At 41.2% G+C, this 23,640-nt stretch overlaps 1 protein-coding gene across 1 annotated transcript in view; it reads right to left on the bottom strand.

The window, feature by feature from the left end:
* The window catches only part of CNIH3 (cornichon family AMPA receptor auxiliary protein 3), an 80,907-nt gene that overhangs the window by 21,402 nt on the left and 35,865 nt on the right, over positions 1 to 23,640 (bottom strand). Inside the window, exons 2-3 of the mRNA XM_050948646.1 lie at positions 20,602 to 20,670; positions 16,944 to 16,991 (exon numbers count right to left, since the gene is read on the bottom strand). Of these exons, the coding sequence (XP_050804603.1) occupies positions 16,944 to 16,991; positions 20,602 to 20,670 (117 nt within the window). The remainder of the gene's footprint in view (positions 1 to 16,943; positions 16,992 to 20,601; positions 20,671 to 23,640) is intronic.

Genomic DNA, 23,640 nt, shown 5'->3' with positions numbered 1-23,640 from the left:
AAAAAGGACATTGCCAAACATACTTGGAGGTGGGTTTTTTGTTTATGGTTTGTGTTATAACCCTGTTTGTGGTGTTTCTCCAATGGGATGCCACATTGATTCCTTCCTTTATTAAAAAGATTTTGCTACACTCAGAGTCCGTGCTTGCGAGAGGGGAAGTATTGCCTCCTAGAGGCGCCCAGGGGGATGTGGTATGTGAGTGTCCCAGGTCACTGGGTGGGGGCTCGAGCCGGTTATGAATTGTGTTACTGAAACGGAACCCCTGGATACTGAACCCGGCCCTCGTTGCTGCCAACTCAGAGGGGCAGAAGGGTTACACATTCATTTAAAGCTCAGGTGATCATTCGGTTATTTTAACCTGAGCTCACAGCAGATAATAGACTACTTATCCATTTGATTTGACCTACACTATATGACAAAATACAAACCTACGAGACTGGCATATTTATTTCTTCATTGGTGTCAGTCTGTAAATGACTTCTTTCCAACGGGGAGGAAAAATATCCCAAATATGAAAGATCATTTTTTCTTATCTATTATGTAAAAACCTGACTCATGCTCAAAAGCACCTTCCTTCAAAGCTCTGATATTTCTGCTTCAAACATGCTTGTCATTTAGCTTTAGCTTTCTTTCTCTCTCACCTGAAATAAATGTTACAATAAGGCAGATAATGTGTTCCCTTTCTCTTTATGAAACATGATTCAAAATGCTTCAAAACAAAAATGAACTGCTTGCAATTAACTCAGGCACAGGGATACCATTTACAGGAGCCTAGAAAGAAATTCTTGGATGGTATTAATGCCCTGCAATAGGTAAATTATTAGTTCTCTGATGGAGCAAGAGCTTCCTTATCAGTTATTTAATAGGCAGCAGATTTAAAACAAACAAAAGGAAGTATTTTTTCACACAACGCACAGTCAACCTGTGGAACTCCCTCGCCAGAGGATGTTGTGAAAGCCAAGACTATAACAGCGTTCAAAAAGAACTAGATAAGTTTATGGAGGATAGATCCATCAATGGCTATTAGCCAGTATGGACAGGGATGGTGTCTCTAGCTCGTTTGCCAGAAGCTGGGACTGGGCAACAGAGGACGGATCACTTCATGATTATCTGTTCTGTCCATTCCTTCTGCAGCGCCTAGTGTTGGCCAGAGTCAGCAGACAGGATATTGGGCTAGATGGACCTTTGATCTGACCCAGTATGGCTGTTCTTATGTTATGACAACCCTGAGTGAATGGGCTTCGCGTGGGGGTGGTGTGCACAGAGATGGGAGAGGTGAAATCCTCCTCTGCCCCTGAAGTTCCCATGCAGCTTCCCCTCCAGGTCCCTTCTAGCACCACCCAGGTTGTAGTAGCAGCTATGGACACTAGGCTTCTGTTACATGATGTTTCTGGCAGACGGGTCAATAGCACCTGATTCCATTGTTCTCCAGAGGAAGCTGCTACATACCATTGGAGTTTGGTTCACAGAGGTTGTGGAATTCCCCCTGCCTGGCCTCTCTATAGATTGCTACCCATGGCACATTTACTGTGTCTTGGTGTTTTTGGACTTGCAATAGAGGGGGCGTGGTTTCCTGCATCATGAACTTATGATCAGAGTAAAGTTGTGCTATGATAAATATTCTCACTAAGAGGGTTTGGACTAGGGAGACCAGATTTTCCAAGTCATGACATATGTTTCTGGAGTGGCATGAGGTCACTCCAGTGATGTTGGGCATCAAGGACATGTACACAAGCAGGTGAGAGAAAAGGATTCCTACTTCTTCTCTACACTCATTTCTTTCCCATGCCTTCCCTTTCACCATTTGGATTTGACTTTACGTGCTGGGGAGGGAGAAAACTCTGAAGGGACAACCAGGTATCAACATGAGATAGACTTGAATGGAGACACTCTTGGATTGCATATGCACTCATCCAACCTGCTGCCAGTCTCACCAGCTCAGCTGGCCAGAGATTCCTTCAAAGGGAAGAGTCTTCGGAGAGTTTGCAAAAATGTGGACAAACACACTGAGTGAAATCCTGGCCCTGTTTAAGTCAATGGAGAGCAGAATTTCAAAATATTTGTCTCAAGGATAGGTCTTGAAAGCTTGGACATTTCTAGTTTTCAGGGACAATCGAGTGCCCTGGATTTGACTGTATCCTTGTTTTTATTCAAGAAAAATTAACTTTAAATAAAAATGTTTTACACATGATACAACCTGATGGTGGTTTTGAAGCTGCTCAAGATGTCACCTGACAGTGGAGGCCAGAATTCTATTTAAGGGCTGGATCTTCTCAAGCTGGAGGTTGTCTCACTGGCTGACAACAGGAAAACTGACAAGGATGAGTGTGGTGCAGGAGAGTCCTGGGATTTTGAATGGACATTAATCAAAATGCAAAGGGCTCTTGGAGTGGTGGGAATACTGGAAGGAGGTGTGTGTTATTTTTGCTTAGATCTGCAACTATTGTGCTTTGTCTATGAGTAAAATGTATATTTACTCAGAGACAAAGTTAGAATTCCTTTCTACAGTCTGCATGTTCCCTTGTTTTAATTGCTACAAAGTCCTTAAATGGATAAACAGTAACCCAAAATACCCACAAGGGTGGAGCTCTAGAGAGGGTGTGCTTAAGCCATTGGGGAGACTTGAAGGGGTTAGAACTGGTGTTGGGGCCTATGACAGCTGCAACGTAGAGTCCCAGACAGGGGTCTGCTCCCTGGGAATGTGCCTGAGTCGCTGGACTAAGAAACAGTGTCTAGACCAGGGGTAGGCAACCTATGGCACGCGTGCTGAAGGCAGCATGCAAGCTGATTTTCAGTGGCACTCACACTGCCTGGGTCCTGGCCACCGGTCCAGGGGGCTCTGCATTTTAATTTAATTTTAAATGAAGCATCTTAAACATTTTAAAAACCTTATTTACTTTACATACAACAATAGTTTAGTTATATATTATAGACTTATAGAAAGAGACGTTCTAAAAATGTTTAAATGTATTACTGGCACGTGAAACCTTAAATTAGAGTGAATAAATTAAGACTTGGTACACCACTTCTGAAAGGTTGCCGACCCCTGTTCAGTAGGCTTAAAAGTAGTATTCAGTACAGCAACCTGGTGTCTGATCACGAGGAGGAGCTCAGCCAGAGCTGAAGCACTTTACTAGGGAATAGGATGAGACCTTCATGGAGGGCAAATTATCCCACATCTGTCGACTGTGGTGTTTCTAGCACCTTCCTCTAAAACATCTGGCACTAGCCACTGTTGATGACAAGATATGAAGTACATTGATCAGAGAACCGCAATTCCTTTGCTCATCTTTGCCTCAAGTCCCCATCTGCAAAATGGGGACAATAGTGCCTCCCTACCTCAGAAAGATGTTGTGAGGAAAATACATTGAAGACTGAACTGCAAAGATACTATGGTAATGAGACTGTATAAATACCTAATAGAAATAGAAAGGTCCTCCTTGTTCCTCATCTCCCATGTCTCCTTTTTCTCTTTTTCTTTCTGCAGTGGGGATAGGTAGTAAAGACATACCTCCCACATCGAATGGGAGACTGGGGAGGATGCACTTCATCTCTGATTTAACACTTAGAGCTCTCCCCTTACACTCACCCCTTTTTTTTAATCAACTCATCCTTATGTCTTTTTCACGTCTCTTCTTCCATTCCAATCCTGTTCAGTACAAAGCAAATGCAACACACAATCCAAGAAAGATTTGGCAAGAGTGATTGCAATTTCAGCTCATTTTCATTTGACAGGGCATCTTTAAATAATTTGTTCCTGAACACCAAACAATAAAGTTCCATAAAGTTTATGAACTTACTCTAGACATTGGGCGCTGCATCCTGTACAGCCTGCCTCCAGTAGTCAGTGAAAGCCTTAGGCCCTTTAAAGTTAAGAGACCAGGGGCTTGTCTGCATGGTCAATTACTGCTCAGCAAGCCAAAGTGTGAAGCTACAGTGCACAAGCTTGCTGTGCAGTAACTCGCCGTGTGGACACTGCTACACCACGGTAAAGCCTCAGAGTACTGGCTTCGTGTATTGATATTTGAAAGTGTAGTATGCTAAGCTGCATTCTGGGACTTTCGCTGTGCTGTAGCAGTGTCCATACAGTGAGTTACTGCATGGCAAGCTGGTACAGAGTTAATTCAGACCCTCACTTGCTGCACAGAAACTCACCATATAGATATCCTTGAGACGAGTGAAGGGCATAGTTACCATCTGAAATAAATAAAGAGGACATAAATAGGCTAGTGTCAAACTATAAATATGAGTCAAAAATCAGACTTTGTGTAAGCAAGCTCAGTTCCACTGACTTCAATGGAGTTACAACAGTTTATACCAGTTCTAGATGTGGCCCATTTGTATGAGAAGTGGTTCTGCACCAAGTTCTCCCATTTTCATGAAGCTTAATTCCAAGTGTTGCAACTGGCCCAAAGCAAAAGTCTGTACCTGAAAACCTCTCACTGCCTTTGGATCTGGGTCTGACCATCATACACTGGATCAATCCTGAATCAACCCTGTGGAGCATACCCAGGGGCGGCTCCCGGCACCAGCATGCCAAGCGCGTGCCTGGGGCAGCAAGCCACGGGGGGTGCTCTGCCGGTTGCCGCAAGGGTGGCAGGCAAGGTGCCTTCGGCGGCATGCCTGAGGAGGGTCCGCTGGTCCCGTGGCTTCGGCGGACCTCCCGCAGGCGTGCCGCCAAATCCGCGGGACCAGGGACCTCCCACAGGCAAGCTGCCAAAGGCAGCCTGCCTGCCGTGCTTGGGGCGGCAAAATATCTAGAGCCACCCCTGAGCATACCACTGTTGCTGCTTCCACTCAAGAAAGATTTGGCTAGCTATATGGATTGCAGAGGGAGCACTATAATGGAAATGTAGTTCATGTAGATGCATAAACTGGCAGAGTCCAAACGACTTTCAAAATATCTCATTCGCTTTTCCTGTTCCCTCCCACATCCCGTGCAGGGAGACAATGCTCCCTCTAGAGCTAAGAAACCTTAAGTTGTGCAAACTGGTGACAGTCCTGCTGTTTATATAAACTGCAAATTGTTCCATTTCTTCTCTGACTAACAAGAGACTCTCTACAGAAACAGTCTAAAAATAAATTACGCAGAAGGCATGATTTCCATGAGCTAGCTGAAAATTTTGTACTAATGTATTTTAACCTACTTGAAATCTTATTTTCCATGGTGTAAGACTAACAAAGTTATACCCCATTATAAGTGTTTTAAACATGTTGTTAGAACTATCCTTAAGGCCAAGATAAACATTGGTTTTACAATGCAAGAGGGGGAAAAAAAAAGGAGGCTGCATTGTCAGCCCTGGAGACAGAAGTGCACTGACAGAACATGCATAGCATGTAGAGTGGAATTGCAAGCTTCTCCACATGGTCTTGCTGATCTACTGCGGAGCTGACCAACACCATTAGGGGCAAGAGGATACTACCCTCCCTATGTCTATATTCAATCCTTGGAGTCTCTGCTGATACAGTCTACAAAAGGACTAATTATGGAGGTGGTAGTTTGGTGGACTCCTGCCCATTAAAACCTGGGCTGAGACCATTCTAGCTACATAATCTTGGGGTTTTGTACAGCACACATCACCAAATTATCTAAACACTGAAAACCACCAAGTAATTTCACACCCATGAGCCATCAATCAGACTGTAATAATTGTAAATCAGTATAGAGCTGGGCTGAATTTGCATGGGTGTCCTCAAGATGAAAGATCCCACGCTCCATTATCAAATCCCTAAGTCATCAACTCCCCAAAAAGCAGCAGACATTTTCAGTTATGATTTATAAACTAAAAGGAATGCAGCTTTCTGCATGCTAACAGAAAGTTGATACCATAATCACGGAGAACAGAAACTGAAAGTTCTTGCCCCAAATTCTTTCAGGATCTATTTTGGACAAATCAGTAAATTGAGAGCTCAAAAACAACTAAGAAAATAAAAAGAAAGCATATCAGAGAGATATTCCAGGCTATCATTAAGAAACTTACCACAGTAAGCAAGAGTATTTTAAAAATCCATATAGAATTACACTGGTGATCAACGATGAGATTTTCAAAACAGAAAAAACATGATCTAATTAGCTAATATTACAAGCAGCTCTGGATGCTGCGTTCTCCAGAGACAGCCTTTTTACAGCATATGCAGACAGATCTGAGACTAAACCAGGCAGCACCCAATCCTGTGAAAGGTACTGAATGCTTAATCCACTTAATATCTATTGAAGCATCCTTGTGGGAGGCACTCAACACACTGCAGGCTCATGCTGGCTTGGAGTTTAGTAGGTAGTGGAGTAAACTAGCACTCCGATGATGTTGGTGCTATTCCTGGCTTTGCTGTGTAACCTTGGACAATTCACTTTGGCCTGGCTCTACTTAGGTGCCCGAGTTCTGTTTTAGGCACCACTGTGATCCACAAAACTCCTGCTTGGCTGCTGTTTAACCCTATAGGCACCTAAACTCACTTTGTGAGTCAGTTTTTGCAGTAAAAGCCTCTCTAGGTGCCTATGTTTCTGCCCCGAGCACATGCACAGCTGCCTCACCCTAGGGGTCTGGATGGGTATCACCTGCCTGAACTGAAGAGCAATCCACAAATCATTCCTGCGTGTGAGGCTTGATCCAGTTGTTGTACTCAGAGGCCACCTAACTCCACACAAGATAAGGTGGGAAGGAGGATGCCCTCTTTTATAACCCTTAGCCCAGTAGTTAAGGATGTGGGGGACCCCCAGTTCAAGCTTCCCTTACCCCAATGAGAAGGAATTTCAATAGGGATGAGTGCTCTAATCATTGGGCGATAGTGTCAGTCTCTCTCTCTGGCTCCATTATTTAATTCAAAGAGAACAATTTCAATATGAGAGACTGACAGACACCACATCAGATTATCCCATAGTCCAGTGGTTAGAGCACTCACCTGACAGGTGGCAGAGCCCTGTTTAAATCCCTTCTCTGCCCTGAGAGGCAGAAGAGACTTGAACAGGAGATCTCCCATGTCCTGGGCAAGTACCCTAACTATTAAGCTAAAGGGAGGGTCTCTTCCCTGGCTGATTGTTTTGTTTGGAGATAGGCAGCCTCTGAGCATGCCTACCAGATCGGGCCTGCATGCACATTAGACAGACGAACACATCTCTTTCCCTGTTCACTGATCACTAGCCGAGCTCAGCACCTCCATGTAGTTGACCTTAGGTGCCTACCTCCATAAGAGGGGCAGGGCTTTGAATACACCACTCTCTTCAGCATCTCCGATTGGCTAGCTTAGGTGGCTCCCTGCCTAGTGTGCTGGGTTTTGTGCATAGCATTCTAAAGTGCCTCTCTCCCCCCAGGCATTGCATAGGGAGCCTAGCACTTAACTCAGGCTTTGTGGGTCACAGTGATTTTCTAGGAGTCTACGTTCTTTTGTTGGCCTTCCTACCTCTGTTTCATCTCCCACCTTTTCTCTGTCTTGTTTATTTAGATAGTTCCTGCCCTGAAAAGCACACAATTTCTTACTATGTGTTTGTATAGCACCTAGCTCAAAGGGGCCTTGATCTTGGTTAAGATCTTGAGGTACTCCTGTAATACAAATAATAAGAATCAGGCTCTCATGATAAATGTGGAAGAGTCCACATTTCTGCCAATGATCCATTTCAGTACCTCAGCCTGCCAAGGACTACCATATGTACATAAATAATGGAAGCAGAAACGAAAGGGAAAAGTAAACAACAGCAACACAGAAATTAGAAAGAAAAAGTTATTACATATGCTAATTCATCCACACCCTGATCAAAACAGAATTGTTCCCTTCAGTATATTTACCCAATATTTTTGTAGGCTGCTAGATAGGTAAAAGTTTCTGGTTATTCCTTGAATCAGAAAAGAGATAGTAACAAAATGCTCAAGTGAGCAGTTTGGTGAACAAGACCACACACACAAAATCCTTGTTAATCAATTTCCATTAAGATTTTTTCAGGTAATCAAATAGTTTAAGAAAGCCTTTGTGGTCCCAGTCACTGAATACATATTTAAGGCCAATCCAAACCTGTAAAGGAATCAGGATTCCTGAAAAGGTTTAAAATGGTATAAACCCACTTCAGGGGAAAATGGTTTAGCTGGTCAGTCCTTATAGGACCCAACTCTTTTTAAAAGTAGAGATGAGCCTGAAATCAGATCCAAACACAACTTGAACTTTGGGAAAGTTTGGGTCTGCAGCTGTATTTTATGTCTGACACCTCCCTCAAACTATGGCTTGAACTAAAACCCTAGACGGAAAGATCTCCAAACACATCTGAGCTTCAAGTTTGTAACAAAAACTGAAACTAGGCACATTCATCGTGATTTTGGGTTTTAATGGCAACATTTATTTCAGTTCAGCACAATAAATAGAGATGGGTCCAGGCTGTCAAGTCCAGAGCAGGATTCAAACTTCCCTGAAGTTTCAGGGTGTTCATAGCTGGAGTGTCAGTATGCTCCATCATTAGAGAAAAGGGTTGGGCATGGGCTTCAGATCTGAACCCAAATTTCCCTACATCCACAGCTATTTAGATCATGTTTTGTGATTCAGGGCCATCTCTAGCTAGAACCAGTTTGCAACTGTGCTTCAAGGTTAGAAGCAAATGGTTTAAATACCTAAGAAAATAATAAGAGATGATAAATATTTAAAACTTTAAAATTATAATACTGATTCAAATCATTTTATGTGCAGCAGTGTCTGCTAAGGTAGAAGTTTCTATCTGTATTGTCTTAAAAGGACACTTAAGCTATTAAAATGTGAACTGACTGATTGCCCAAATAGTTCCAGCACAGTTTGTACAAGCATTGGTTATTCTTCATAACTAATTTACATTACCTTTTGATGTGAGTTTTAGCTACCAATCACACAGCAGGAGGAGCCTCCTGCAGGATTTCCTGTTGCCCAGCTGGTGAGTCAGACTCAGCAGTGTCATGATATTCAGAAGGTATGAAAGAGAAAAGCATTAGGTATGCCAGGAAATATAGCAGGCATTGAGAAGCCACTAACAAGGATGCAGTCTTTGGACTCTAACAAGAGTGGACAAAGTGCATATACTTCATCTTTGTTACAGTCTCTATCAACGGAAGGGATTCATGTAATGCCAGTTTCTGTTCTCATTATGGTCTTCGTCCTAGGAACAATTTATCAAAACTCAAAATGCATCCTGCATTGTTCTGTGAAATATCACAGCAAGTTCTGCTACTGCCAGAGACTTAATTTACCTGATTTTCACCGGCCAACAATTCAGTCTCCCTCTCTGATGACAGAGGCACCTAAACTGCAAGAAGAAATTTTTTACTATTCGTTAGAGCAGGAGACAGCACCTGGTATGTTACAAACCTGGCAGTGAAAACAATACAAGATTCTCTCTAAAGCAGACCTATCTTTACAGTATGGCTATGCTGTAATGTTTACTTTCATTATTAATCCCTGCCTAAATTAGGAACTGGTTCATTTTTAATCAGTGCTGAAAATGACTTATAGTGCTACTAAAGGTAGGGTTATAGTCTCTATTCCCAGCTTTGCAACTGAGGCCTGTTCTGCACTTAAAAATTAGGTCTATCTAGCTATGTTGCTCAGGGTTGTGAAAAATGTCACGCCCTGGGTACTGTGGTTAGGTCAATCAAACCTGCAGTGAGACATACCTAGGTTGATGGAAGATTCTTCTGTAGAGGCAGGTACTGCCTCTTGGAAAGGTGGATTAACTACATCAGTGGAAAAACCATCAGTGCAGGAAGCATATCTACATGATAGCAGTGTAGCTACAGCTGTGCCACGGTAGCATAGACATAGCCTGATTTGTTGGGCTTGTTTACACTAGACTTTAGGCTGTGTATACCCTGGGATTTTTCAGATCCCTAATTCCCCAACTGGTGCAGTTCCACAAGTTGTAGCTACTCTGGTGGATTTAGTACAGACAGAACTGAAACTCTATACAGTGGTAAAATCATATCTGAGCACCCGAACCCTATCTACAGTACCTCTTCCATCACTGAGGCAGCTCCACTGATGATAGCAATGGTGGGAACTCTATAACAGATAAAGCATCAGCAAGCACTGGCATTTTAATCATTGTATTGCCTAAACTGGCACTGAGCAGGATGAGATCACAAGATGGTTAAAACACCAGCAGCTTGTTTACACTAGGGTGCCACCATGTCTACTATTGGTGGAGCTGAACTATGGTAGCAATTTTGGGAAATGTTAGGGGTAAAAAAGCTAGTGTAGCTTTCTCTTCTCACTGTCATGAACTATTCTTCAGGCAAGGCAAGGCAGTGAGTTAGTGCACTAATCTTTCACCTCTGGGAGTCAAGACCTCTGGGTTCTAATCTCTGCTCTGCCAGTAAGTTGCTAGATCACCTTCTTGTACCAGTTATTTAACATTTCTGTGCCTCAGTTTTGCCATCTGTAAAATGGGACTAATGATAATTACCTACCTCATAAGGCTGCTGTGAGAAATTAACGTTTGTGAAATGTCTTGAGATCTTCCAATGGAGCACACTGGAAGAAGTGCAACGTATTATCATTATGGGCCTCTCACCCCTAGAAGTGTTCCATCCAGGTTATGGCTGAGGGACATTGGTAGGGTAGTGTGGTGAACCTAGCACTACTGCTGTCCATGCGTTATCTTTTCTGTAGAAAAGTGATAGTAAATTACTAAAGAGGACTTTAGTCTCCAGGACTCTTACATAAAGATACCAAAAATAAAAAGAAAGATACAATGTTTATCTTTCAATTATCAGAGGGGTAGCCGTGTTAGTCTGGATCTGTAAAAGCACCAAAGAATCCTGTGGCACCTTATAGACTAACAGACGTTTTGGAGCATGAGCTTTCGTGGGTGAATACCCACTTCTTCAGTTGCTGCATCTGAAGAAGTGGGTATTCACCCACGAAAGCTCATGCTCCAAAACATCTGTTAGTCTATAAGATGCCACAGGATTCTTTGCTGCTCTTATCTTTCAATTGTAATCCCCGCCCCAAAACCCTACTTGTCTTTTTTACAATTATTTGGAACATCTCTGGGGGCAAATGTCCCTCTCAAGTCACTTTGTGGTTACAGTTACTTTGACTCTGGAAATTTGCACTGTTCCCTGTTGCTCTTTCTGAATTTACCAACAATAAATAAAAGGATAAACATCTGACTCAGCAGGTCTCTAATCCTGCAGCTCCAGAGATGTTATGTTTGGCCTAGCATAAATGCTTTCTTTACAGTTGTAGAAAAGGTGAAAGATCTGTCTTTTATCAATATTAGTCCCCTTCCACACAGACTCCAATTCCAGTTCTGCTTCTCATATCTCTATCTTGCTTGAAGTTAACTAGGTTTAAAAATAAACCCTCAGTCATTTTTCGCGTAGAGTCATTTTTATTGCTCATGAAAGGATGAGTGTGAGCAAATGGGTCTGGAATTTATCTGCTGAGAGAAGATGTTATGGGAGATTTCCCTTCCAGACAATGTTCTCCTTTAACCTGGAAGGACTTCCGTGTTGGGTAATGAGGTTAACAGTCATTGTTCCCAATCCATGCAGTCCATAGTCACATCTGAATTTCTACCTGCTATAAAGGTGCCACTTTTAAAATTTGTCCTCTGGGACGGTATCATAGTATTACAATGTTCATGCTCCATCACATTGCCAAATGTGTTAATACAGGAAAATCCTAACTGCCCTTAAAACCAGAAGAAAAGAAAAGTTTCCAACAGGCATCTGTCATAGAAATAAGTTTCTCTAGAGAATGTTGTGCAGTGCACCAATAACGTAATATAGTCATCATAATTAACTGTAAAATATTTTAAAAAACTATGGTATTTAATGAGATACAAATTAGAAAAATATAATATAAATGAGAAAAAATCCCATTAGATCACTTGCATGAGGAGAGTCCAGTGAACCAGAACAGAGCTCTATTTCCAGCTCTTTCACAGATTTGTTGTGTGAATTTGGGCAATTCATTTTCCCACTGTACTTCTGTTCCCACGGCTGTAAAATGGGAACATTAGTACTACTCACCTATAGGAAAAGCCTTGTGACTACAGATGGTATATGCTAAGTATTATAAACTACCTTTTAAAAATCTCATAGCAGTTACTTTGCATACCAGGCTGCAGTATCTCTTGCCAGTTCAATTCCTCCTTCCTCCACCTTCCCAGGGATGACGCAAGAGTAAGCTCTTGACTTGCCATGGTAATGTAGAACGAGAACAGCTTGCTCCGAGTCAGACACACGTTTCACAGCACTGCTCTGCATCCAGATTGCTGAGGGGAAATCCACAGCTCTTCTACCTCTTGCCAGCACTGTGGCTGTGTCTACACTAGCCATTCTTCCCTACAATTTCCCAGTGTTGCTAACACCAGTTCAGTTCCACCCATAATACCAACAGCAAGTGGGCCACTAGCATTTTAACAACCATGCCTTTCTCTGCTCATAGCTGGTCTAAATGACATGATGGTTGAAAGAGATACATGGTGTGTAAGGTAATATCTTTTTATTGGACCCACTTCTGTTGGTGAGAGAGAGACAAGCTTTTGAGCTACACAGAGCTCTTCTTCAGAGCTGGGAAAGGTACACTCTTTAATATCCTGTGACCAAAAAGACTACAAACATTGCAAACAGTGATGGTTAAAACACCATTGGCACATTGCTTAGAGTAGAGCTCTCACCAGCAGAGCTGGTAACAAATTTTAGGGGGGAAAAAGCTAGTGTAGACCCAGCCTGCATAGCTATCAGCATCACTAGCATATACTTTAAGTAAATCAGCTTATGTAATAAATCTATGGGCATGTACATACACAAAAAGTGTATGATTTCCAGCTAAACCACATATGACTGGAAGATCATACTACAGAGCTCCAAAAAAACAGGCCTCTGACATAAAGGAGAATTTCAGTACCACACTGGAAAGCCAGTTTTAAAACTGGCTTCAGGAAATAATATCTTTAAGGCACTTACATTATGATCCAAGGGATCACTCAAGTCTGAACAAAGCTCATAGCCTCTTCGTAATCAAAGCTTTAGTGTCTAGCAGAAAATTTGAGCAGGTCTTTCCAGCGGAGGGCAGTGATACACATACATAAAAGCCAGAACATCACATACATGCCACCTGCTTTACATATCGCCTGAGTGAGTATCATAACCTTAGTCCCAGATTTGGACCTTAGCGTCCAAAATATGGGGGTTAGCATGAAAACCTCCAAGCTTAGTTACCAGCTTGGACCTGGTACTTGCTGCCACCACCCAAAAAATTAGAGTGTTTTGGGGCACTCTGGTCCCCCTGAAAAACCTTCCCTGGGGACCCCAAGACCCAAATCCCTTGAGTCTCACAACAAAGGGAAATAATCCTTTTTCCCTTCCCCCCTCCAGGTGCTCCTGGAGAGATACACAGACACAAGCTCTGTGAATCCAAACAGAGTGACTCCCCCTCTCCGTTCCCAGTCCTGGAAACAAAAAGCACTTTCCTCTTCACCCAGAGGGAATGCAAAATCAGGCTAGCAAATCCAACACACACAGATCTCCCCCCTGATTTCTTCCTCCCACCAATTCCCTGGTGAGTACAGACTCAATTTCCCTGAAATTTCCCAGAAAAGAAAACTCCAACAGGTCTTAAAAGAAAGCTTTATATAAAAAAGAAAGAAAAAATACATACAAATGGTCTCTCTGTATTAAGGTGACGAAATACAGGGTCAATTGCTTAAAAGAATATTGAATAAACAGCCTTATTCAAAAAGAATACAAATCAAAGCACTCCAGCACTTATATTCATGCAAATACCAAAGAAAAGAAACCATATAACTTACTATCTGATCTCTTTGTCCTTACACTTAGAAACAGAAGATTAGAAAGCAGAACTACTTCTCCAAAGCTCAGAGAAAGCAGGCAGACAGAAAACAAAGACTCAGACACAAACTTCCCTCCACCCAGAGTTGAAAAAATCCGGTTTCCTGATTGGTCCTCTGGTCAGGTGCTTCAGGTGAAAGAGACATTAACCCTTAGCTATCTGTTTATGACAGTGAGATACTGTTTTCATGGTATATAAACATTTTCCAAAAAGTAATCCACATCAGATACTGATGTTTGTGAATGTTCTGGCTGTAGTGGGATCCCTCCTTTGTCAACCCCACCATGCTTGAAAACTCAATCAAATTATGTAACATCTTCTAGTATAATCAAATACATACACACAAGCTATGGTCAAACCCTGCTAATGATCTCCAAGACATTAAAAAAAAACTAAGGATTTCCAAAATAATTCTGACAAACCATCCAGTCTCTTCATCAACTGGGGCTCACTATATGTGACTTGTATGGTGCTGTGTTTATGATCACTTGTGAGAGACTCCCCTGTAGAACCCTGGGAAGTGAAATGAAGCAAATATTTACAGCCCACTTATAAATCCCTTTAAAATAGAGGTTTATAGCCAAAAAATCAAGAATTCAGTTCTAGTGGCATTAACAGTAAGACTGCTGGCTTTATTTTTGTAAAGTGCTTTGAAAACGTTAGCCAACTCCAACACCCTAGGAAACAGGTATGTTACTATTTCTTCATTTTATAGAAAGGGAAACAGACACGCTGAGGTTATTTACCCACAGCCACACAGAGCAGTGTTACAGTAATCAGAAGGTCTTCTAGAGTTCATTACAAACTACATAGTCCCTTACATTTTCTTTACAACACTTAGTATTTTAATTGCTTCCCCAAAGCTCTGCCACTAATCATGAATGTTCCAGAACTGCTATGTACACAAAAGTGATTGTTAGTAAATATTGGACTTGAAAAGACTGCACATCTCTGTAGTTATTCCTTCTTCCTCTTCCTGTATCACATCTCCCAATTAAAACAAATGTGTCCCCAAAGAGCCTGGGAGGAGAAGCTTCATTAACAAACAATTTAAGTGAGTTAGAAGTCTGATCCCTGGGGTATGCAGTATCAGTAATTAGCCAAAAGGCACCATCTTTGCTGTTAGCAATGAGGCTCAGGCTCAATAAAAATTAAACTTTCCTATGAGCAAGGACTCCCCTGGGGACTCACATATATTAATACATTTGCCACCCACCTGTTGCTTTCTGTCAGAGAAACTGGGACACAGCTGGAAACTAGCTGACTGCTAAGTCAGCAAAATGGTTCCTGGAAAAGAATTGATTCTTTTTTATGTTGTTTAGCTAGTATGGATTAATATTTTCTTTCATCAGATGCCTTAGTGCAAGTGATTACACAGGCTCTTGATAGCAGTGTGCTCACAATTGTTCCCATAATCAATCTAGATTGGTATAAATTAAGTTATTCAATGAAAGTGTTTTATAAAGTAGGGTCCCTCCCTAGTGCAGATACAGTTGTTTATAACATAATCAGGCCCTGGGATCAGGCTGAGCCAGTACTTAGCACTGCCAAGATCACAACATTTTGAAACTGAGTTTCCCAGCTGTTCTGAACATAGCCACATGCAGTCAACAGTGTTATCTGTTTCATTGCTTATCACAGTAGCAGAATCATCCACCTACTCTGCAATTATAGGCAGAATTAGGAGCTCAGATACAATAGTGATGAGAGCACTATATAGGAACCTGAGTACATTAGAGCAGAACAGCTTGGGATTGTGACTGCAGCTTGAGTTGAGTCCCACTACCTTTCCTTTCTACTAATCTGTCCTCTGAGTTAGGCTCCTACCTACAATATCCTGGGAAACTGTGCCAGATTCTGCTCTCCAATACACGTCCAACTCACAATGAAGTCAACAGGAGTTGCAAGGATGTATCTCATGACAGAATTTGGCCACTGAGCCAAATTCCCCCCAGTCTAACACTATTGACATCACGGGAGTTGCAGCACAGATAAATCTGGCCCACAGTATTTAAACACAGTTGATAACCTATTAAGGATGGATACAATGCAGCAACAAATACTTTCCAGTATGGACATTCTAATGACATTTTCTAGGGGCTGGAATGTTTTGCTAATTATCATGATGTTGCATTGAATTCTATAATACAGTGCACAAGTACACTTATGAAAACTTTTTTGCAAGGTCAGGTCTTTTTTCTTCATCTGTTCAGAGACAGAATGACTTAAAAAGACAATGTAAGCAGCTTGCATAATATACTGGCTAAGTGCATGTGATCATGTCTACAGCTAGTGTTTGGCCTGCTTCAAAGTTAAGAGCCTTGTACTCACTCCCAGCTAACGGTGTTGCTCCTTTAGCACATGCATTGGGGCATTGTGATTTTGGTCCTGATGGTCACTGGTGCTATTCTCCCATTGATGAGCTTACATTACAGCTTACATTGAAAGCTCCACCCTAAGGAAACCAAACATGTTCAGTTTTGATCTAACTTTGTATCCAATGAAATCAATGGGACTTTAATGGGAACAGAGTAAGGCCAACACTGAGTGCTTTTAAAAATTCCATTCTTAAATTACAGGAGAACGTGTAACTCATTACTGAGTGAGTCCTGCAAAGAGCAGAGCACCCTTTACTCCCATATAAACTGAGGTCACTTGGCGCCATCATAGGGTTTGCCTCTATAATCTCAACATTCTCATTCAGCCTGTAAGAAACTCAAAAGGTTGAACTCATACAAATAAAATGCTCTATTTAATTAGTAAATGACTGTCCAGCAAAGAATAATTATAAACCTCAGATCTTGATGGCAGCACAGGGCATGTGGCCATAACTGTCACAAGTTACACCTCCAGAAACCAATCACCACCTTCAAAAAGCAGGTTATTAAATCTGAACCTGAGAATGTTCTGAAATGTTCAGTTCTTGTCAGGAAATCCTGACTGATGGCAGCCCCTTCTCATTACCTCCACTTTGTTTTTCAAAGGTAACACTGATTCCTGGTTTCCGCACTGGAATCTCAGATTTCATGAGTGATGATGGAGGATCAGTGGGACGGGCAAATGGACATACCCAGAACAGCTATATGATGGTCTTAATTCTCATCAATGTCATAGATCCTGTGTTGGTTTATGCTCACCTTTCGCAGAAGAAAGCAGATGCGCTCAATGTTTCTTAGTCTCTCTCGCTGTCAAAGAAAGGTGAGGAAAAAGTGGTGGGAGGTTATATTGTGTAATTAACTGAAGAAAATATATTACAAACATAATGGGCCAAAATCATCCATGGCTTATATCCAGATATTAACAGAGTTGCACCAGGGATGAATTTGGCCTAGTAATATTTAGCTCTCACATATTACTTTAAAATTAATTCACTCAGTTGTCTAAACACTCTTGTGAGGAAGGTGATTATTATTCCCAATAACATATCAGAAAACAAACCAGAGACAAAACTGAGCCCTAAAGTTAGCAGGGCAACAACTTTGAAGTCAGTAATTGTGCCTTCTTACACTAAGGCTGAATTGGTCCAGAGAGACAGAGGCACAAACTTTCAGATTCCCACTAACTTCAGTAGTGGTATCACACAGAGAACATTTGTTTAGATAGGTACCTCTATAATTGCCAAGATACTCTATCGATGTGCAACTTTTATAGTTGATCAGTCTACTACAGTGTATTTGTAATATGCTAAAAATATCCTTTTAAAACAGAAGATATATTTATATGAACTGAAAGATATTGCACTTGAGGATTCCAGTGTTTAGACAATGCAGGTCCAGCTGATGCAAGGAAAGTTAAAACAAATAACTTTAACAGGCTTTCTGTTAAATGGATCATAGGTGAGAAATTCGCTAGCAAAACAATATTCCGCTCTGCATAGACACATCACTCAAGCTACCAGACAAGATTTTGCTCTTGGTTACATCAGGGTACATCCAAAGTAACGCCATGACACTCAATGGAATGACTCTGCATTTACTGCGGTTAGCGCAGAACAGACTCTGCTGCACTGTGCCTAAGAGGAGTGAGCAATTCAAAAGTAAGTGAAGTTTTACACCTCTTCTTAGAAGAAATTAGAGAAGTGGCTTGGTGTGTACCATACAGTCTCCTGAGGGAGGTAAAGCTTTTTCTCTAGAATTGCAAAAGCTACTATCTACAGTCACCTTTCTGAAACAAACAATGAGATGAACCAATATGTGAAGCCATTTCTCTCTAAGCCTTCTGTGTTTTTCAAACTGTTTTAAGCTGATTCCGTTTTGTGAGGATTATATTTCTCCTAAAAAAGGTTTCTGTTTGGGAAGACAGTGGAAAGTACAACAGTAATATTTTGCCTGTACATGGCACCGTTTATGTCAAGAAGCTCATCAGACTATGATGCTATCCTGCAATGGGGTCCACGTGGTTGGAATCTTACACCTGCGTAAAGCACCATTGGCTTCAATGGAAAGTCCATGTGGATGTAAGGTTCTGCCAACATATCTCCCCATTGCAGGTCTGGGGCTAAATATGCCTGGTCTTCTGGAGAAGGAAATGCTTTAGACTCTACAGTGGGAGTCAGGTGACTCGAGTTTGAGTCTCAACTCTGCCATAGTCTTTCTGACTAATCTCTTTGTGACTCAACTTCCTCTCTGTAAAATGGGGATAATAATACTCCCTTACTGAGCAGGGGTGCTGTGAGAATAAATTGCTTAGTATTAGGCATTAAAATAGTATGATCTGGAGTCCACACAATTAGCTAGATGGAAATGTGGGCACCAACTGATACACAATAGGGGAAGAAGGAAAAACATTTGGTGAATGACACTAGAGCAAATGCCTCCTTTCATAAAAATCTCTCCTAGTGTGCTAGAATAGCACCCATTAACATCCACACTGAACAGGAAAAAGTAACAGAAAGTTTGCTAGGTGAGAGTCAAAATAGTACTACTGATACAGAATAACTTGCAGGATTTTATTGGACACTGTGTAATGTTTTTTCGGAGTAAATTAAAACTCCTGAACGTTCTGGGATTAATGAATTAATTAATTAAATCACTAACGTGATTTGAACAGGGACACACAGACATTGACTTTCTTATCCTGGAAGCCAATTACATTAGCATTCTAAAACAAAAGCAATTTCTCTCTCTAGGGCACTATACAAGTTTAGGAACAAAATATATTACTGGGGCGTGATGCAGAGATAGACACAGAAAGTGTGCCTGTATCACAAGATGAGGACAAAAATGCATAAGGAGAATTAAGAAACATTGATAAATAGGCCTAAATATTACTTTCATAGAAAAAGCTGTAATATATTTCAGTTGAGATTGTTCCCTACAGTTTTCATTTTCAGTTACTATTTTAGGGGTGGATTTGTTTTAGTAGATTAGCAGATACAATTACTTACATAAACATACATGTTAACTTTAGACTGGCTCGATGATTCTGTAGTACAAAGCTTCTTGGGAGCCTCAGGTTCAATGTCATATTCAATGGTGGCATAGAAGGTGGCATACGTTACGTTTTGGGAATAAACTAGTCATGAAATGGATTTAAGTGGCCAAGTATTGTAATTCGAGTCTGTTTAGCATTTGGTGGCACTGCAAGATATGTATAACTTACACCAATTTGATATTATGTGGGACAAAAATCAGCCTGTAGTGAAAACAAATGCAACTCCCAGTGAGGTCAATGGGCCAAGTTCTGGCTTCTGTTCTGCTGGTATTAATATGAGGTAACTTCACTGAAGCCAATGGAATCACTCTGATTAACACTGGCTCACCTGAGAGCAGAATTTGCACCTGCTTAAACCAGGAATGTTGGGAAGATGTCAAGAATATGTTAAAAGATGGGAAAAGGGAAAGTTGTCTCTTATCCATTGGCTGGACCTCCTGGTACATGCCCTTACTTTTTAAGTTATACTTGTTTTGCAGTCACACAGCTGATGACAAATCTTTGCCACTTACCCAATATGTAATCTATACAACTGTTTCTGTCCCCATAGAACTTGTCCCACAGACTTTCAAAGGAGATGCACTCCTTTCTTCCAGTCTACATTTAGTTAAATTTAGCCCAGGCTCCTGCATAATTGACAGATTGCTGGAGCATAGCAGAGTTTACAGCTTTGGTGTCAAATTATCCTTTACTGTAAGCAGGTGGAACCTCATTGATTTCGGTGGGTTATTCCCCTTTACTGTAGGGGAGACCTCCAGGCAGAAAGATGATGATTGCATCCCTCATCAAAGTCCTTGAGTAGTCAGTACAGACAATGGGTCACTCTCGAAGAAGATGAGGTAACATCTTTTATTGGACCAACTTCCATTCATGAGAGAGTCAACAAACTTTCAAGCTCTCACCAACAGCAATTGATCCAATAAAAGATATTACCTCACTTACCATGTATGTCTAATATCCTGGGACCCACACAGGTACAACACCACTTCGAACATTGAAGAAAATGGTCAGCCCACTGCTTGGGTGCAGAGGAGGAAAAGGATTTTAAAAGAGGGAAAGTGTGCCTCAGAATGAAGAGATGCACAAAACCCCTCCAATCACATTTCAACTTCCCTCTTTCTGAATCTCTAAGTGCTCCCATGCCATCTCCAGCAAGAAAAGGAACTACCTGAGTAAAGATCCACCCTGAGACCATCAGACTAAGATGGGTTGCTAAATCAAGAGTAAACAGCAGCTGCTCTTACAGACTATAACTACATTCATAAGGGACTCTTAAATCAATTTGTATATTTTCCACTGACAGCTCTGCACATCTTCTTCCATTCAATATCTAATGTTTGGAAAATCTCAGGCTGTACTCACTGCATGAACTGGATTGCACTGGTCTATTGGGCTCTTGAAGTCTGTCCTTAGCTCATCAAAGGCGATTATCTGCAAAATAGTTTTTTCAAACATTGTAATAACAGTAATGGCAGTGAATCCAGGTCTTTTTCTTTATAGTAGTTACTAAGATCTATTCTTACTAACTCTGGTTAAAATTCATCCCAAATATAACTAATGATTGTTTTCTTTTATTTTACAGAACCATACATACAAATTCACAAAGCTACCTTCAGCCACAAGATCACTGTACAAAGGAATAGGTCATGTTATAAACAGGACATATGTATTGACCCTCTGCCAGGTTGAATCACTCCTCCTATAAAAGTGCTACTACAGTATTTTTCAGAGATCAAAACTCTAAAAATGAATTCATTTGTCTATACATAAATACAATAAGCCATAGTCCTAACATTGAGAGCTTTGGAAAAGTGTGTTGTATTGAAATAAGGAAAAGTCAGAAGGCAACTTGATTTAATTGGAAGTGGAGAATTATTTCGCCATTTGAACATTAAAGAGGCTAAGCACAAAATCAGACAAATTAGAAATGAAGACCTGTTATGCCAGTTAGATCATACACCCCCACAGCTCACCCCAGTAAAAAAAAGTTTGATCCATAGAGCAAGGATTCTCAAATTTTCATACAGTGTAGATGAGACTAGGTCAACATTTTTTCAGCCTTTTTCTTTGTTTTGTTTCCTTCCAGCTTTTTCAAGTAATAGGAAAATTTTAATGAAAAAATTGTTTTTGTTCACAATTTTCCAATGTTTTTAATATATATTTTTTTCATTTTGATTAAAAAACTTTTAGTTTTCAAAAAGAGATTTTTTTATTTGACAGTTTTGTTCCCTTTCCGCCTTTTTTCCCTCTCCCCTACCTTTTCTTTCCCACTGAAAAAGTAGAAGGAAGAAAGAAAGGAAAGAACCAAACATGAAAACACCCCCTGAAAGCCAAAAATTGAAAACAGTCATGGGGGGTGGAGGGCAAAACCTGAAACAAAACATTTTGCTTCACTGGAAAAACAAACCAACCAACCCAGAAAATTCCATGAAAATTTTTGAAAGAAACAAACACTTTGTTTCCTAAATTTCCAGGGAAAATATGCTTTAAAAAACAGCTCTAGGATAGCCCACACCTTGCTGAGAGATTGGCTCACTTCTCACCCGGTCACAAAGGGTCAGAAACAAGCGGGGAATTTGCATTGTCTCCCCGCTACCACCAAAGAGCCTCAAAGTTTGGAAGCTCAGGGTCTTAGTGTGGATGGCCTTTTGCCTGCAGTGGCTCTTCCAAGAAGAATGAAGATCTGAGAGGTGGTCCGAGGATTATATAGGCTGAACTCCCTGTTGTTCTGCAAGAGGTCTAGGGAGGTGGAGAACAAATTCTGTCCCTTTGACAGAATTTCCTAAGGAAAACTGCTTGCTGATGAAAACCCCTCAGGTTTCTCCCTCTGGGGAGGGTGATCTGGCTTTTGCTGTTTACACTCCTCTGTCATTCTGACATCCCTCTCCACTGTCTCCTTAGTCACTGCTTAGCCAAGCTGGATAGATTTAGCTCTTTTAATCTTGCCTCATAAGTCAGTCACCTCAGTCCATTCATTATTTTTGTTGTTCTCCTATAAACTCCACCTACTTGGTCTGTATCCTTCTGGTGTTTAAGTTCCCTGAACAGACTGGGTCTGAATCTGTTCTACAGTGGGAATCTCCAGTAACCCCATTTAAGTGACTACAGACACATTGGTGTAAAATTGGTTTAAATGAGACAAGAATTGGGCCTACAATTCCCAGTATGGTCTCCTGAGAGTTGGCAACAGGTAGACACAACCAACAGATGCTGAATGCAGAAAGGTAATGGGTACATCTACACTGAATAAAACCCCAAACCTGTGGCAGTGAATTTCAGAACCCGGGACTTGCAGTACAGGGCTAAAAACAGAAATGTGGAGATGGTTGCTTGGACTGGAGCACGGGCTCTGAAACCTGGTGAGGGGAGAGGGTGTCAGAGCCCAAGCTCCAGTCTGAGAAGGAACATCGGCACTGCTATTTTTAGCCCATAGTGAGAGTCTCAAAAGCCTGAGTTAGTTGACCAGGCTCTGAGACTCACAGCTGTTTTTTTGCAGCATAGACGTATCCAATGAGACAGCTGTTCTGAAACTGAAATAAACAGTGGTCACAAAATGGAAGCTGCCTAGCTTCATGAACAAGTAAGCCTCAAAACAATCCTGTTAAGTAGTTATGATTGTCTCCATTTTACAGATATGGACACAGGTGCAGAAAGGTTGAGACTTGCCAGACCAGAGCCCATATAGCACTCTAGTGGCAGAAATGAGAATAAAATCAAGGATTCCAAGTCTCCTGCTCTAACAACACTGTTTCTAACAAGTTAGACAGCATTTAAAATTAAACAATTATGGCATTTTCACAGCAAACTACAGGTTGCAATGTATTCAGCTGATAACTCCTCATGTCACAGCATTATTATTAAATGTTTGTTATAGTCTTATTGACGTGAAGGTGCTGCACAAAGAAATGTAGGACAGTCCTTGCCCAGAGCAGCATACAGTTTAAGTGATATATGACAGGTAAGGATGCCAGAATAGACTACATCATTTTTTGTGTCAGTTCATTCTCATGTCACCCACATAGTTGTTATTGGGGCATTTAGTGCACTGAATGAGGTATACCGCCTGTTGTGATAGGCATGTGGCACCAGATCCTGCCATAATAGATGCAAAACCTCAGACATATCTCCATTGCTATGATGATCAATACCCCCCACAACACACCTTTCAAGGGGTCCTACACACACACCTATCACAACATATAGTGTACCTCATGCAATGCATCAAATGCCCCAAACAAACAACTATGTGGGTGAAATGAGGCAATCACTATGCCTGCAAATGAACTCATACAGAAAAATGATAAAAGACAAAAACACCATGTCAGCCACGGGCAAACACTTTTCACAAAATGATCACTGTATATTTGACCCTTCAGTTCTTGTCCTCAAAGGAAACCTGCA

Source organism: Gopherus flavomarginatus, chromosome 4 (genome assembly GCF_025201925.1).
Source record: "Gopherus flavomarginatus isolate rGopFla2 chromosome 4, rGopFla2.mat.asm, whole genome shotgun sequence".
In the NCBI taxonomy this organism is placed as follows: domain Eukaryota; kingdom Metazoa; phylum Chordata; order Testudines; family Testudinidae; genus Gopherus; species Gopherus flavomarginatus.
The sequence above is the reverse complement of the archived record's forward strand: the minus strand, read 5'-3'. Positions and strand labels throughout refer to the sequence as shown.